This window comes from Colius striatus, chromosome 8 (genome assembly GCF_028858725.1).
Source record: "Colius striatus isolate bColStr4 chromosome 8, bColStr4.1.hap1, whole genome shotgun sequence".
NCBI classification, from domain to species: Eukaryota; Metazoa; Chordata; class Aves; order Coliiformes; family Coliidae; genus Colius; species Colius striatus.
This window is the reverse complement of record NC_084766.1, coordinates 21,707,254-21,721,062: the sequence shown is the minus strand read 5'-3', so window position 1 is coordinate 21,721,062 and position 13,809 is coordinate 21,707,254. Positions and strand designations below refer to the sequence as shown.

The 13,809-nt window shown below is 38.5% G+C and overlaps 1 protein-coding gene across 2 annotated transcripts in view; it reads left to right on the top strand.

The window, feature by feature from the left end:
* Positions 1 to 13,809, top strand: part of PLCE1 (phospholipase C epsilon 1) — a 159,891-nt gene that overhangs the window by 20,440 nt on the left and 125,642 nt on the right. For both annotated transcript variants that reach the window (XM_062001757.1, XM_062001756.1), the window contains exons 2-3: positions 4,926 to 5,075; positions 5,385 to 6,524. In XM_062001757.1, coding sequence (XP_061857741.1) covers positions 4,977 to 5,075; positions 5,385 to 6,524 — 1,239 coding nt within the window. In that variant the 5' untranslated portion in view covers positions 4,926 to 4,976. The remainder of the gene's footprint in view (positions 1 to 4,925; positions 5,076 to 5,384; positions 6,525 to 13,809) is intronic.

The following is a 13,809-nucleotide window of genomic DNA, read 5'->3' as shown; positions in this document are numbered from 1 at the left end:
AACTGAAGCATGAAATTACATTTGCAGAAATGTACGAACCAAGCAGCATTTTTCTCCCTTCCCCATGCTGCTCATTTTCTCTCTTGTGGTGTTAGTACAAACACATATGAACTAGATTGGGAAAATGATCTAGCTGTGAAGTAACTTGAGAAAAAAATTCTTGAGATGGATCAGTTCACTATCACATTGCAGTGGTCATGAGAGGATGGGAACAGCTGGACACAGACAGGGAGCTTCTTAAGCAGACATTATTCTTGATGAGATGGATTTCGAACATGGAAATGGATAGCTAGCAAAGAATCACTCTGATAAGAGAAATAGGCAGACCTGCAGCATCTGGAGTTGAGAAGAGAGGTGACCAACAAAACCACTATTGGGGAAGATTTAAGATAAAGTTTCTAGGGAAAAGAAAAAGATCTGAGCGAAGCAGTGCAGGTAGGACACATATGCAGACACTTTAGCATAAGAAAGAGATTGCAGAATGATGTCAAAGGAAGGAGGACTGTGAAAGACCAGTCCTGACCTCTGAATGAGATTTTGGACAGAGTGAGGGATATAAATGGGCCTCTGGTTTTAGTAGGTTTCTGTTTATAGGAGCAAACTAGCTCCTATAGAAGAACCTCCCTTGACCTACTGGCCACACTCTTCTTGATGCATCCCAGGATGCCATTGGCCCTCTTGGCCACAAGGGCACATTGCTGGCTCTTGTTTAGCTTATTATCAATCAGGACTCCCAGGTGTCTCTCTGCAGAGCTGCTCTTCAGCAGTTTGACCCGCAGCCTGTACTGGTGCATGGGGTTGTTCCTTCCCAGATGCAGGACTCTGCACTTGTCCCTGTTGAACCTCATGTGGTTCCTCTCTGCCCAACTCTCAAGCTGGTTGAGATCCTGCTGAATGGCAGCACAGCCTTCAGGGGAATCAGCCAGTTCTCCCAGTTTGGTGAACTTGCTGACGGTACACTCTGTCCCCTCGTCCAGGTTGTTGATGAAGATGTTGAATAAGACTGGCCCCAGAACCCATCCCTGTGGAACTCCGCTGGCCACAGGCCTCCAACTCGATTCTGTGCCACTGATCACCACCCTCTGGACTCTGTCATTCAGCCAGCTCTCGATCTTCCTCACTGTTCCCTCATCCAAGCCACACTGCTTGAGCTTTCTGATGAGGATGTTATGGGAGACAGTGTCAAAAGCCTTGCTGAAGTCAAGGCAGATGACATCCACTGCTCTCCATTTATCTAGCTAGCTGGTTATGCACTCATAGAAGGCTATCAGGTTGGTCAAACAGGATTTCCCCTTCTTGAAGCCATGTTGACTCCCCCTGATAACCATCTTTTCCTTCATATGTTCAGTGATAACGTTCAGGATGAGTTGTTCCATCAGTTTTCCAGGGATGGAGGTGAGGCTGACTAGCCTGTAGTTTCCTGGGTCATCCTTCCTGCCCCTTTTGAAGACTGGCGTGACATTGGCCTTTCTCCAGTCCTCAGGCACCTCACCTGTCCTCCATGATTGTTCAAATATGATGGAGAGAGGCTTAGCAATCACATCAGCCAGCTCCCTCAGCACTCTAGGATGCATCCTATCAGGACTTATGAGCCTTAAGCTTGGCCAACAAGTCTTTAACCTCTTCCACCCAGGGCAAGTCTTCTGCTGTCCAGCCCATTCTGTTATCCTTGCTGGACTGGGCTTCCCAAGGGCCGGCCTTGGCCGTAAAGACTGAAGCAAGGAAGGCATTCAGTGTTTCGGTCTTTTCTGCATCCTCAGACACCAGGGCACCCTCAGCATTTAGCAGCAGGCCCACATTCCCCCTCGTCATCCTTCTGCTGCTGATGGACTTGAAAAATGCCTTATTACTGTCCTTAACTTCCCTGGCTAAATTTAATTCTAGAAGGGCTCTAGCCTTCCTAGTTGCACCCCTGCATGCCCTGGCAATGTTCCTATACTCTTCCCAAGAAGCCAGCCCCTGTTTCCACCTCTCATAGATGGCTGCGTTCTGCCTGAGTTGTCCCAGCAGATCCTTGCTCATCCATGGAGGCCTCCTACCTCCTTTTCCTCCTTTCTTGCATGTTGGGACACACTGATCCTGAGCTTGGAGGAAGTGGTGCTTGAAGACTGACCAGCTCTCATGGGCACTTCTTTCTTCTAGAATCATATCCCATGAGATCCATCCAAGTAGATCTTTGAAGAGCCCAAAGTTGGCTCGCCTGAAATCCAGGGTCACGGTCCTGCTTTGTGTCCTGCCTCATCCACACAGGATCTTGAACTCTACCGTCTCATGGTCACTGCAGCTGAGGTTGTCTCCAACCTTCACATCCCCAACCAGGCCCTCCTTATTCTTCAGTACCAAGTCCAGCAGCACACCCCTCCTTGTTTGTTCCTTGATCATCTGTGATGGGAAGTTGTCGTCAACAATCTGTAGGAACATCCTGGTCTGCATGTGCTTGGCTGAGTGGCTTTCCCAGCAAATATTAGGGTGGTTGAAGTCCCCCATGAGGACCAGGGATTGTGATCCTGAGGCAGCTCTCAGCTGTCTGTAGAAGGCCTCATCCACATCCTCCTCCTGATCAGGTGGCCTGTAGCAAACTCCTACAACAATATCACCTGCCTTGCCCTGCCCATTAATTTTTACCCATAAGCACTCTACCCCTCATCCCCACCCAGGCACAGTTCAGTACACATTAATTGCTCCCTCACATAGAGAGCAGCTCCAGCTCCACACCTTGTCAGTCTGTCTTTCCTGAACAATACATATCCCTCCATGGCTGTGCTCCAGTCATGGCAGCTGTCCCACCACGTCTCTGTGACTGCAATGAGGTCGTAGCCCCACATCCACACCCACATCTCCAGTTCCTCCTGCTTATTCCCCAGGCTGTGTGCATTGGTGTAGAGGCAGCGCAGGGGCTTACTCAACAAGAGTAAGAGTTCAACACGAGCAAGTGGAGAGTCCTGCACCTTGGGAGGAACAACCCCATGCACCAGTACAGGCTGGGAGTGACCTGCTGGAGAGCAGCTCTGCTGAGAGACACCTGGGATTCCTGTAAGGCCAGCAGGTCAAGAGAAGTTTTGCCTCCCCTCTACTCTGCCCTGGTGAGGCCTCATCTGGAGTACTGTGTCCGGTTCTGGGCTCCCCAGCTCAAGAGGGACAGAGAACTTCTAGGGAGTCCAGCACAGGGCCACCAAGATGATCAGGGGACTGGAGCATGTTCCTTATGAAGAAAGGCAGTGGGATCTGGCACCGTTCAGCTTGGAGGAGACTGAGGGAGGACTTCATTAATACTTAGAAGTATTTCAAAGGTGTATGTCAAGGGAATGAGGCAGCCCTTTTTTCTGTAGTGTCCAGTGATAGTACTAGGGTTAATGGGCAAAAGCTGGAACACAAAAAGTTGCACTTAAATTTAAGGAAAAACTTCTTTCCTGTGAGGGAGTCCTGGCACAGACTGCCCAGGGATGTGGAATCTTCTTCTCTGGAAGTTTTCAAAACCAGCCTGGAAGTGTTCCTGTGTGACCTGATCTAGATGTGGACCTGCTTGAGCAGGGGATTGGACTGGATGATCTTTAGAGGTCCCTTCCAGCCCCTACCATTCTGTGATTCTGTTGTCTTTTCTGCCTTGTAGAGGGATGATGTTTTGTAAAACTTTGCTTGGCAACCATCATAAGAAGAGATGTATTATTTGCAGTGATAATCCATTCCATTAAATGTATTCCTCGCTTAGCAGTGTTACAGGGAGTACATTTATGAATACATTTTGGTGATTTGTGTGTTCATTTGATTGTCTGGAATTTTTCTGATGCAAACAGGAAAGACAAACCAGTAGATTGAGATTTTTTTTTTTTTGGTAGATGAAAGAATTCAAAATCAGCACTGAGGACTTAATAATACATACTAAATTTTTTACCTTTTACAAATTATTATTAGTACTTGATATAGCAGAGGTGGTGGAGTCACCATCCCTAGAGATATTTAAAAGACACATAGATGAGGTGCTGAGGGATATGGTTTAGTTAATGATGGTTTTGGCAGTGTGAAGTTAGTGGTTGGACTCGATGATCTTAAAGGTCTTTTCCAATTGTAATGATTCTGTTATTAAATATGATAAATTGAAATATAAGTGTATGTTTAATTCATTGTGATTTATCTGGATGTGTCTCTAACTCTTCTGTTTCCTTTATTGAACTATCTGTAACCTTTTATTTTGTGATTCCAAAATTTACTTCTACCATATGGTTTGTAGGAAAGAAGCTGAGAATTAATGGCAACATTGAAGGACAGGTTATCTTTTTAGTTTAAGGAATATAAGAAAAGCATTCAGAAATTTTATTGGTAGTATTTCCTTTTTATTTTTACCCTACTCTGCCTTCATGCTTTTTCAGTCATAAACTTCTGGCAAAAGTACTGTGTTTTCTGCATGATTTCATGCTAACAACATAAAGTTTAATGAAAACAAAAACCACATAACACCAAAACAATTGTACTTGTGACAGAGTTCAGTTCTAGACAGAAAACTTAGTTTTAAAAGACAATGTAGATTTAAAAATGATTTTAATCTTTGAAATGTTCTAGCTTATCTGGACTGTGAGTCAGAAAAATTATAGAAAAGACATTTCCTTTTCTCTCTTTCATTATATCATGTATGTTCAATTTCATCATTACAGCTTCAGTAGAAGTAGTTTTCGCAGTTATATAGCTTTCTGTAGTGGAAACAGCTATTTAAATATGAAAACATGGTTGTTGTTCTGCCAAATTGTAAAGTGAGACTTTTAAGACAGATTTAAATGTGTATTTTTGAATTCTGTATAATTAACTCAATGTAATTACCTTCTGTTGTTTTGTCTTTACATTAAAAAAAAGCGCTATTTTAGTTGTGATGATGGATTTTGAGCCAAGGATTCTGTAATATATCTGTGTTTTCTTTTTTTTTTTTTTTACAGCAAACCAATTTTTTTGATGCCCTATGGGAAGATGCATCTTTGACATGGATCATGTGTTTGGCTGTCTTCTACAGCCTGAGGCAACAATGTGTGCTACATATGATAGAAAAATCAATGGTGGGAAGGATCAAAACAAGTGACAGTGTCACAGTAAGAAGTTTGTTTAAAAATGTGTATATTTCATGCCAGTAGTCCAAGGCTGGGAAAGCCTGGTAGCCCAACAGTCCAAAAAATTACTTTTTAAAAAATTGAGTTAAAGGAGAACAAGTAGTCAATGTATATTTTACCATGTGTTCCCTGATTATTTAGCACTGAATTTTGTATTACACTGAAATCATGGTGTGAGGATTGGTAGACAACACCACCCCCCCCACCCCCAGTACACATCTAGCAACTAAAGACTGTGTCAAGATGACTTCTGAGCAGATGACAGCGTCTGTTCTCGTCTCTGTGGTACAGGGTAAAGTGATACCTGCTCAGTCAGCTGGAGATGAAAATACTGAGAATGCTTTGGACACCAGTGTTATAAAAAGACATACTGCCAGTCTGGGAAGGCGAACCACACACGCGCTCTCATACTTAGACAGACTAGAAGAAGAAAGTCTTCAGGGCTCAGTACCCAAAATATTCTCTCTGTCAAAAGAACAACTGACTAATGACAGTAGTAATGAAAACTTCTGGGAGAGGAACAGCTCCATCCCCGATTCAGTGGAATTTCTTAACATTAACTGTAACATTGTACAGAAAAACTACAAAAGCAATATCCCATGCAGCCAGTTGTATAAAGCTTGTGATCCTTTAGCACGGGGAGAGGCATGTCTGGAAACTGGAATTCCTGTTTCACTGGAAAGAGCCATGCTTGCTGAACTTCAATTGAAAATGAATGGACCTTCGTTAAGAAGCCAGACAGCAGTAAATAAGAATGACAGCAATGATACTGATAAAGTGGCCTTTTTTCACTTTCATTGTGCTGGTGAAAGGAATATATCAAAGGCTTTGTGCAGTTTACACAACGGCTTCATTTTGAATGACTGCTTGCAGCCAGTAAGTGTTGGCGATGGTAACACCACTGGTTCCCCAGCCTGTACTTGCAGATTGGTGGAGTTAACAAATAATTGTGAGAATGAAAATGGGCAGCAGTTGTATGAAGACACTTTAAGGGATAAGCATTTATATCTGGAAAGAGCACCACGAAAGGTTAAAGTGGAGTGCTCTGGTCACAGCTTCTGTGGAAATAACTTTACTGGAAGAATGCCCTCAAAGCCCTTTCTGAGCCATTTTGAAGACTGTAATGATAACTGTGAAGAAGAGTTGGAAGAGGATTTTTTTAGAAACAGAAAGGAACGTTCTACTTTATTAATAAGACGCTTCTGTAAAAATGATAAAGAGGTTAAAAAATCAGTCTATACTGGAACGAGAGCAATTGTTAGGACTTTACCTTCAGGGCACATAGGAACCGTTGCTTGGAATTATGTTGAGCAAAGGAGAAACAACGGTGGGTTGAAGCTTTCTAGGATTACAACAGAACAGCTAGCTGTAATTCAGTCCTTAATAAAGTGCGAATTTCATTCCTTTCTTGAGAAGTCTTTACAGTATGAGGTAAGCTTTTCATAATGTTCTTTTGCAGTTTTTTGGTAAAAGTTTTGATAACCTGATGACCTATTCATTCGAACAAAAAAAAGCCTTCAACTAGTAAACACTTAATAACACTGAATAGGATATTTCCCTTAACGACATTGAATCTTATGTTGCACACTTCTTTTTTTAGAGGAGTGTATTCTTATCCTTGAAAATTCATTTTGGTTTAAAATAGAGATGGGTTAAAAGGTATAATTGTATATCTATATAAAATTTATGCATACATATATATGTAGCTACATAGCTATATAAAATGTATATAGGTACATATTTATATGTAGACAGATGAATACATTTATATCTTAATAGATGTTTATAAGACTGTAATATATTTATATATGAATATTTTAAATAAGTAGATGGATATAATATAAGAATGTATATAATATGCATTTACCTTGATACATATCTATGTAAAATACACATATTAATATATATTATATATGTGCATAGTTGAATATATATGGCATATGAATATTTGATGATACAATAATTCCATGAAGTAAATTCTGTCAAATGATAAGTGGCAATATTAGATCTCAATGAAAAATTTTGTTGCTCTAAAAAAGAAAGTATAGTATTTTTACCGGGTTACAGATATTTATAATGCTCCTACACTTACAAGTAATTTTAAAAAAAGGTAATAATTGAATAATGTATATTTAATGAACTGATATTATCCTGTTTTGTATATTCTTAAATTAGATAATACAAAAACTCTTTTAGAAAGAAATCATGAATGCGTAAATTGTTATTGTAGAAATGACATAGCACATACTTCATAAATTATTTTAAAAGATTTTATGTGATAGTAGAAATTAAATGGTTGTTGATGGATTCTGTAAAAGATTTGACCACTGATTCTCAATGATTCGTCTAAAGTATGACTACTGAAAAGGTAAGGCCAGCAGGATCATCACAGCAAACGAAGGTCTTTCAGGAAGAGTAAGAGAGGTTTGCTGATCTTAGCAAAAAAAGCAGATGTGATTTTTTTTTTCTCTGTTAAACTGCATAAATAAACTCTAGGGAGGGGAAAATAACCAAGGTAAAGGAGAATGTGGTCAGATAAGCCATGCTTATAAACTAGTCCTGAATAAATGTATGTTGAAAATGTGAAGAAAGTTCTATCAGTTAGTGTTCGGAGATGAATAATTCTACAGAATATTGGAATCATTTACCTTGGAAAAGACCTTTGAGATCATCAAACTCAACTGTAAAACTGATGAAATAGATTATATGAAATTTTGTCAGTGATAACAGAAGAGTGGACGTGGTGGGTCAGAAGCTACATGGCAATTGTGCTTTCTAGCAGTATCACATAGAAACACAGAATGGTAGGGGTTGGAAGGGTCCTTTAGAGATCATCTAGCCCAACCCCCCTGCCAAAGCAGGTCTACTGAGATCAGGTTGCACAGAAACGCTGCTAAGTGGGACTTGAAGACCTTCAAGGAAGGAGATCCCACACCCTCCCTGTGCAGCCTGTGCCAGGGCTCCCTCACCTGAACAGTGAAATCGTTTTTCTTATTTTTAAATGGAATTTTTTGTGTTCCAGCTTCTTTCTATTATCCTTCATCCTGTCACTAGATACCACAGAAAAAAGGGATGGCCCAAGCTTCTGACAACCATCATTCTATACTTGTAAATATTAATGAGATCTCCCCTCAGTCTCCTCCAGACTAAACAGCCCCAGTTCCCACAGCCTTTCCTCATAAGGAAGATGCTCCAGTCCCCTGATCATCTTGGTGGCCCTGTGCTGGACTCTCTCCAGAAGTTCCCTGTCCCTCTTGAGCTGAGGAGCCCAGAACTGGACACAGGACCCCAGATAAGGCTTCACCAGGGCAGAGTAGAGGGGGAGGAGAACCTCCCTCAACCTGCTGGCCACATTTTTCTTGATGCAACCCAGAATGTCATCGGCCTTTTTGGCCACAAAGCTATACAGGTGAAAAGTAGCCTCATGTGTTTCTAGAAACTAGGTTTTTTCCATTTAAATAGTTGATTTAAGGGTTCTGTCAAACATGTATAATTTTTGTACTAGGTTGCAAAGTTTTGTATTGTACAAGTAGTACTGTTCATTATTGTGATAGTCACTATACATGAAAATACGATCTTGCTGGTACAGTGCATGTGCTGCATGGTGTATGATCACTCTCCCATGAAGGGGTGAATATGAGGCATGTATTTACCTACTGTGATATCTGCTCAATACATTTGTGTTATCGTTATAAGCATTTTGGTGGGGAGAGAAGGGAGATGTTTTGTAGTTGAAGTCTAGCATAATTTTAATTTCTATAGGTATGAAAAGGGTGTGTATGTGTTTAGGTTTCTTCATTAGGCATTTCCAGTTTGACTTGAGTTCCTTAGCTTGTTTCACCAGTTTTCACTGCTGCTACGTAATAATGAGTGCATAGTGTTTTAGGGTGCAAGGGCTTTAATTTGAAGATTTTTTTTTTTAATACATACAGAAACTCGGGCATAAATATAAGTACTCACTGAATAATTATTTAAATAGGAAAAGTTCTGTCTAAAAGTGAACAAAAGATTGCGAGACACAGTAAAGAGCTCTGCATAATAACAAGTGATGACTACAAATATCGTGCTTCTTATCAACCTCTATTGAATTTCTTGATGCATAAAGCATTCTTAGTATTTTTCTGTTATTTTAGTGTCATGTATTATTTCTGCAGTGATATTTCTATGTGTTTATGGATTGCATTTTTAGGCCATTTTCCCACAAACATAGAAACAAGCTCAGTGGATGTAACAAATATATGGACCTGTTGAACATATGCACTGGGTTAAAATAATGAATTATGAGCATTTGTAGGAAGCTTTCATGCTTATAATCAAAGGAAGAAGGAGAAAGTAGTAAATGAATGTGGTAATTTGTTCTTTCTTTCCCCTTATCTCACCCTTTGAGCATGCATTCTGTTTGGAACAGCTAAGTGAACAGTAGTTCTGTTCTTCAAGGAGAAAAAAAAGTTGGAGAAATTAAGTTTGCATAGCAGTACTGGTGTAACACAGAACAATAGAGACCTTTATGCTTAAGTAGGAAAATGTGGGTCTCATTTTTGTATATCCCTTACATAAGAATTCTAGGGCTAATAAAGGAAAGGCACTGAACTGTTACCCTGCTGAATAATTTTGATTTTTTTCTTTCTCTACATATGAAGGTGAGACTGAGGCTTTGCATTCTATGGAAAATACATTAGATATATTTTTTTAATATAGCATATGATTACTGTTAATAGATATTTTATATGCAGATTTAGACTGCTCTGGACTTGATGTATGTGTTGTATAAAGAGACAAGATTTTAATGTTGAATATTGTTTCTAATTTTGCATACAGCTTTTTGCAGTTACATACACTAAATACTTACCCTTAGCACCTGGATGTGTGTAACATGGCTGTTGTATCTGTTTGTGAGAAATTTGCTTGTCTGTGTTGGAACAGTGCAAGTCCTTCACATTTATTAATTGTGCATATTAAAGATGTTGCAAATACAAAGAATTTGCCATTGTAACAAAAAAAAGAGAGTGCAAGCATTGATGCTGGCTTTTCTTGGCCTGGAACAGTGTATCCCCTACTTGGGTTCAACTCAGCTGCACTGTATTAGCAATCTGACTGATTACAAAAGTCTGACATTCTGGAATCATTCAACTGTCTGTGACTCTGAGATGTTAGGTGATGCACGCTGGTTTTTTTTTCCTGCTACGATGGTGTTTCTGTAGGGGTGGTAATTTAATACCACAAAAGTAGCCAGGTTCACTATTGACTAAGATACTAAATTTGAGCAGCTCACTAGGCTACCACAGGGTGATTCTCTCTAACCAGGTGAGTGACCTCAGGATCTCCAGATGTCAGCTGCAACAATATAGTTGCAATACATAATAGCTGAATTCTTTAGTTAAACTTATTTTGTAGGTGTCAATACCATCTTTGCTTATCGTGTTCCTGGGATTTCAGAAGTTAAAATTCTGCCAGCTTGCTTAACTCAGCTCAAGTAGAAGTTAGCACATGAATATATCTTCTACTCCTTATAGCTGCTGAGGCACTACTGAAATGCTGTATAAGGCAACAATTAAAAAACCCTTTAATTGCTCCCACATCTTTTTCTAGATAGACTAATGATTATTTTTTAGATTTATCATGTAGTAGTGTTTCATAATTGATTTAATGATTTGGTATAGTAGTTCATCATTTGTTAGCATCAGGTATTTTTTCCATGTACTGTCTATAGTGTTTTTATGATTCATATGTAAAATCAATGTAATGCAAGGACTTTTGATTGTGCATGGCAAAGTAAGGAGTTTTGTATTAAAGTTTCTTTATTTCCACAAAGTTGAGCTATAGTCAATTTATGGTATCTGTTTACAAACAGTTAAAGAGAGTAAAAACATTTGGAGGTAAAAAATCCCGTTACTATCCCGTTTTATTAATGTGATATCTAAACCAGTCAATTTGGATAATATTTTTAAAGAAACAGAGGCAGGCACACAAGTAGTTTTCTGTTTAATAAATAGTGTTTGTCAAAATATTTTTTTGTTTTAGAGTTTATTACTAATTCTGAAGACATTCAGAATTGAAATGCATTTTCTTTAATTAACATAAATGTTGATTTTAATTCTGAACCTACAGAGAGCTTGATTTTGTCTGCTTGCAGCTCTTTCCTTCTGGCCAGAGGTATATCAGCAACTCTAATTAGTGTATCTTTATGTTGCATGCTTTTCTGGCTTTCCTAAAAATATAGATAGTATTTCACTATCAGTCATGGAAATAATGTCTGCTTTAACTATTTTGACAACCAGACACACTAACTAAATGCCAAGAGCGCTTCACATCAGAAGCTCACATACATCTATGAACAAAGGAAGTGTTAGTAATGCTGTAGGTTCGTATTGCTTTCTCAAGAGTTGGTTGAATTGTAACCTTTATTGTCAATATTTTGTCACAATGAATAGTATAACTTTCTTTTTTATTTAGTAGTATCTTGGAAGATAAGCTTTTCCAGTGCAATCAAAACATAATTTATATAATGAAGAGGCCTATGTTGGTCCTTAAAAAGTGAAACAAAAACTGGAAAGCATTTGACTTGCCCTCTGTGATGATAATAATAATAATAATAATAGGCTTAAGAGTCCTTGTATGTGTGCTGTTTCACTTGACAGATCAGATTTAGTAGAACAGACACAAAGCTTGTTGGAGTAGCTGTGCGAAATCACCTGTCAATAGGAGTCTTATGAGTGAAGTTATTTTGCCAGACTCTATGAGAGTCAAAATCCACAAAGCAACCTAAAAATTTAAACTCTTACAGGCTTTCATGTTGTGGCTATTTAAAATTATTTCTGTAGGAATTTTAGGAATTCTAGGAATTTCTAATTCAATTTGAGGAAAGGAATTTACAGGAAAAAATGATGTAAAGCAAATAATCTGCAAGTGGTTGGGGTTCTCCTCCATTCTAACAATTTTTAAAATCAGACTGTGAATGAGTATTTTGCCTGTTGCTAATGTTAGCATGCTTTTAGACATAAAGGTTTATATTCATATGTTAAAGTAGTTAGTAGACATGGATGAGCTGGTTTTTGTCCTACCTGGACCCACTGTTTCTTGGCTTTTTGCATAACAGTTGCAGTCTTTCGGCTGAAGAAAAAAGTTCATGAGCAAAATTGTCTATTTGGAAAAAAAATCAGGAAAGCAAAAAAGAAGCCAAATAGGCATGAAATTATGTTTTCCCTTCAGTAAGTGCTGTAAAAATAAATTGAACTTTGGTAAATGAAGCTCTGTGCTTATATTTGCTTTGGGTTGAATTACTCCAGTTTTAAAGACTAGCTTAAAAAATAGAAAATTTACCTTTTGTCTATAGAAGTAGGCAGTTTTATTATCAAAATGTGTGACAAGGTTGGAGATAAATCTCTTAATACTTTGTATTACTTTGTAGTTGCCTTATAGCTGTAACAGTTCTGGGCCAAATTATGAACAATAAGTTTTAGCTGTGAGCACACTTAGGTATTTAGAGCCAATAGTGTGGGAGTCTTGGCAAGAGCAATACATTATGCCTTCAGTTTTTCCACATTTTCTGACTTTTCCTTCTAGTGACTGTTCATTAACTGTAAAGAAGCATGAAGATCTGTTTTTGAAAATCTCCCTGCAGCATTTTAAAGAGTTCATTTTGGAGTGTTAGAATTGGAAACTCTTCTAAATCCTTTCTCACTTGAAACTAGATTATCTCCATTACCTATATGAACTATGGAAAAGTCGGAGTTGTTTGGTATGAGTGAATAAAAGCTGTCCCATATAAAGACCACTCTGTTAGTGAATAATTAAAATCTGAATTTATGATATTTCATTTTAATTTATCTTGCTTTTCTACAGTCTTTCAGGATCTCTTTAAAGGAAAGGTTTTTTTTTTTTAATGTAGTAAGCCTGGGTTGACAATAATTAATAGACATATATCTTACTGGTATGAAATTTCAGAAGGACTTAAAGGAGAAATCTCTACTGTAAAATTATATCTTCCACAATATCTAAAGCATCCTGCATAGATATGAGGCTATTTAATTTCTCTATTTCTGAAAAATGATTTGATGTAGTATGGTTATGAGCCTTAGTTAGGAATAACAGTTGAATGTAATACAGCTGTTAGGTACCATCCAAGTACTTATGAGCTGGAATGTCAAGGGACAAGAGAGCTCTGAGGGTCCTCCTACACCAACCAAATCTAATTACATCAGTGCGGCAGTTGGAAGCGGCGTGACTCAGGGCAGCATGACAGCATACCACTGTCATCAGGAATGTCGGAAGTGGGGCAGCACTGGAAACATAAACATTTAGCACTAGCATTTGTAGCCACTGTGGTTTTGTGGGTATTTTTTAGTATTCTCATAATAATTTCACTAGAAAATTATGTAGTCAGAAGCTAGTCCTTACCTGCAAAACACATGTATCAGGCAGTTCTCCTATTATCCTGCACATTGTGTGAAAGTGCTCTTTTTAAAAAATAATTTGAACTGTAACCAGCTATAATAATTTTTGAGCTGAGATTGAAGACTCACTTTTGAGATGCACTCACCAATCTCCTATCTTGAGCATGAGAGAGAAACATATGTTGTATTGGCTTGTGATCGTTAATTACTTGCAGATAATATTTTTGTCTTTTCATTTGTAAGAAGTTCAGAAGAGTCTTTTCATCTCTGAAATTATAACATTCATTGTAAAAACTTAGAATTTCCTTACTCTAGCAAATAGT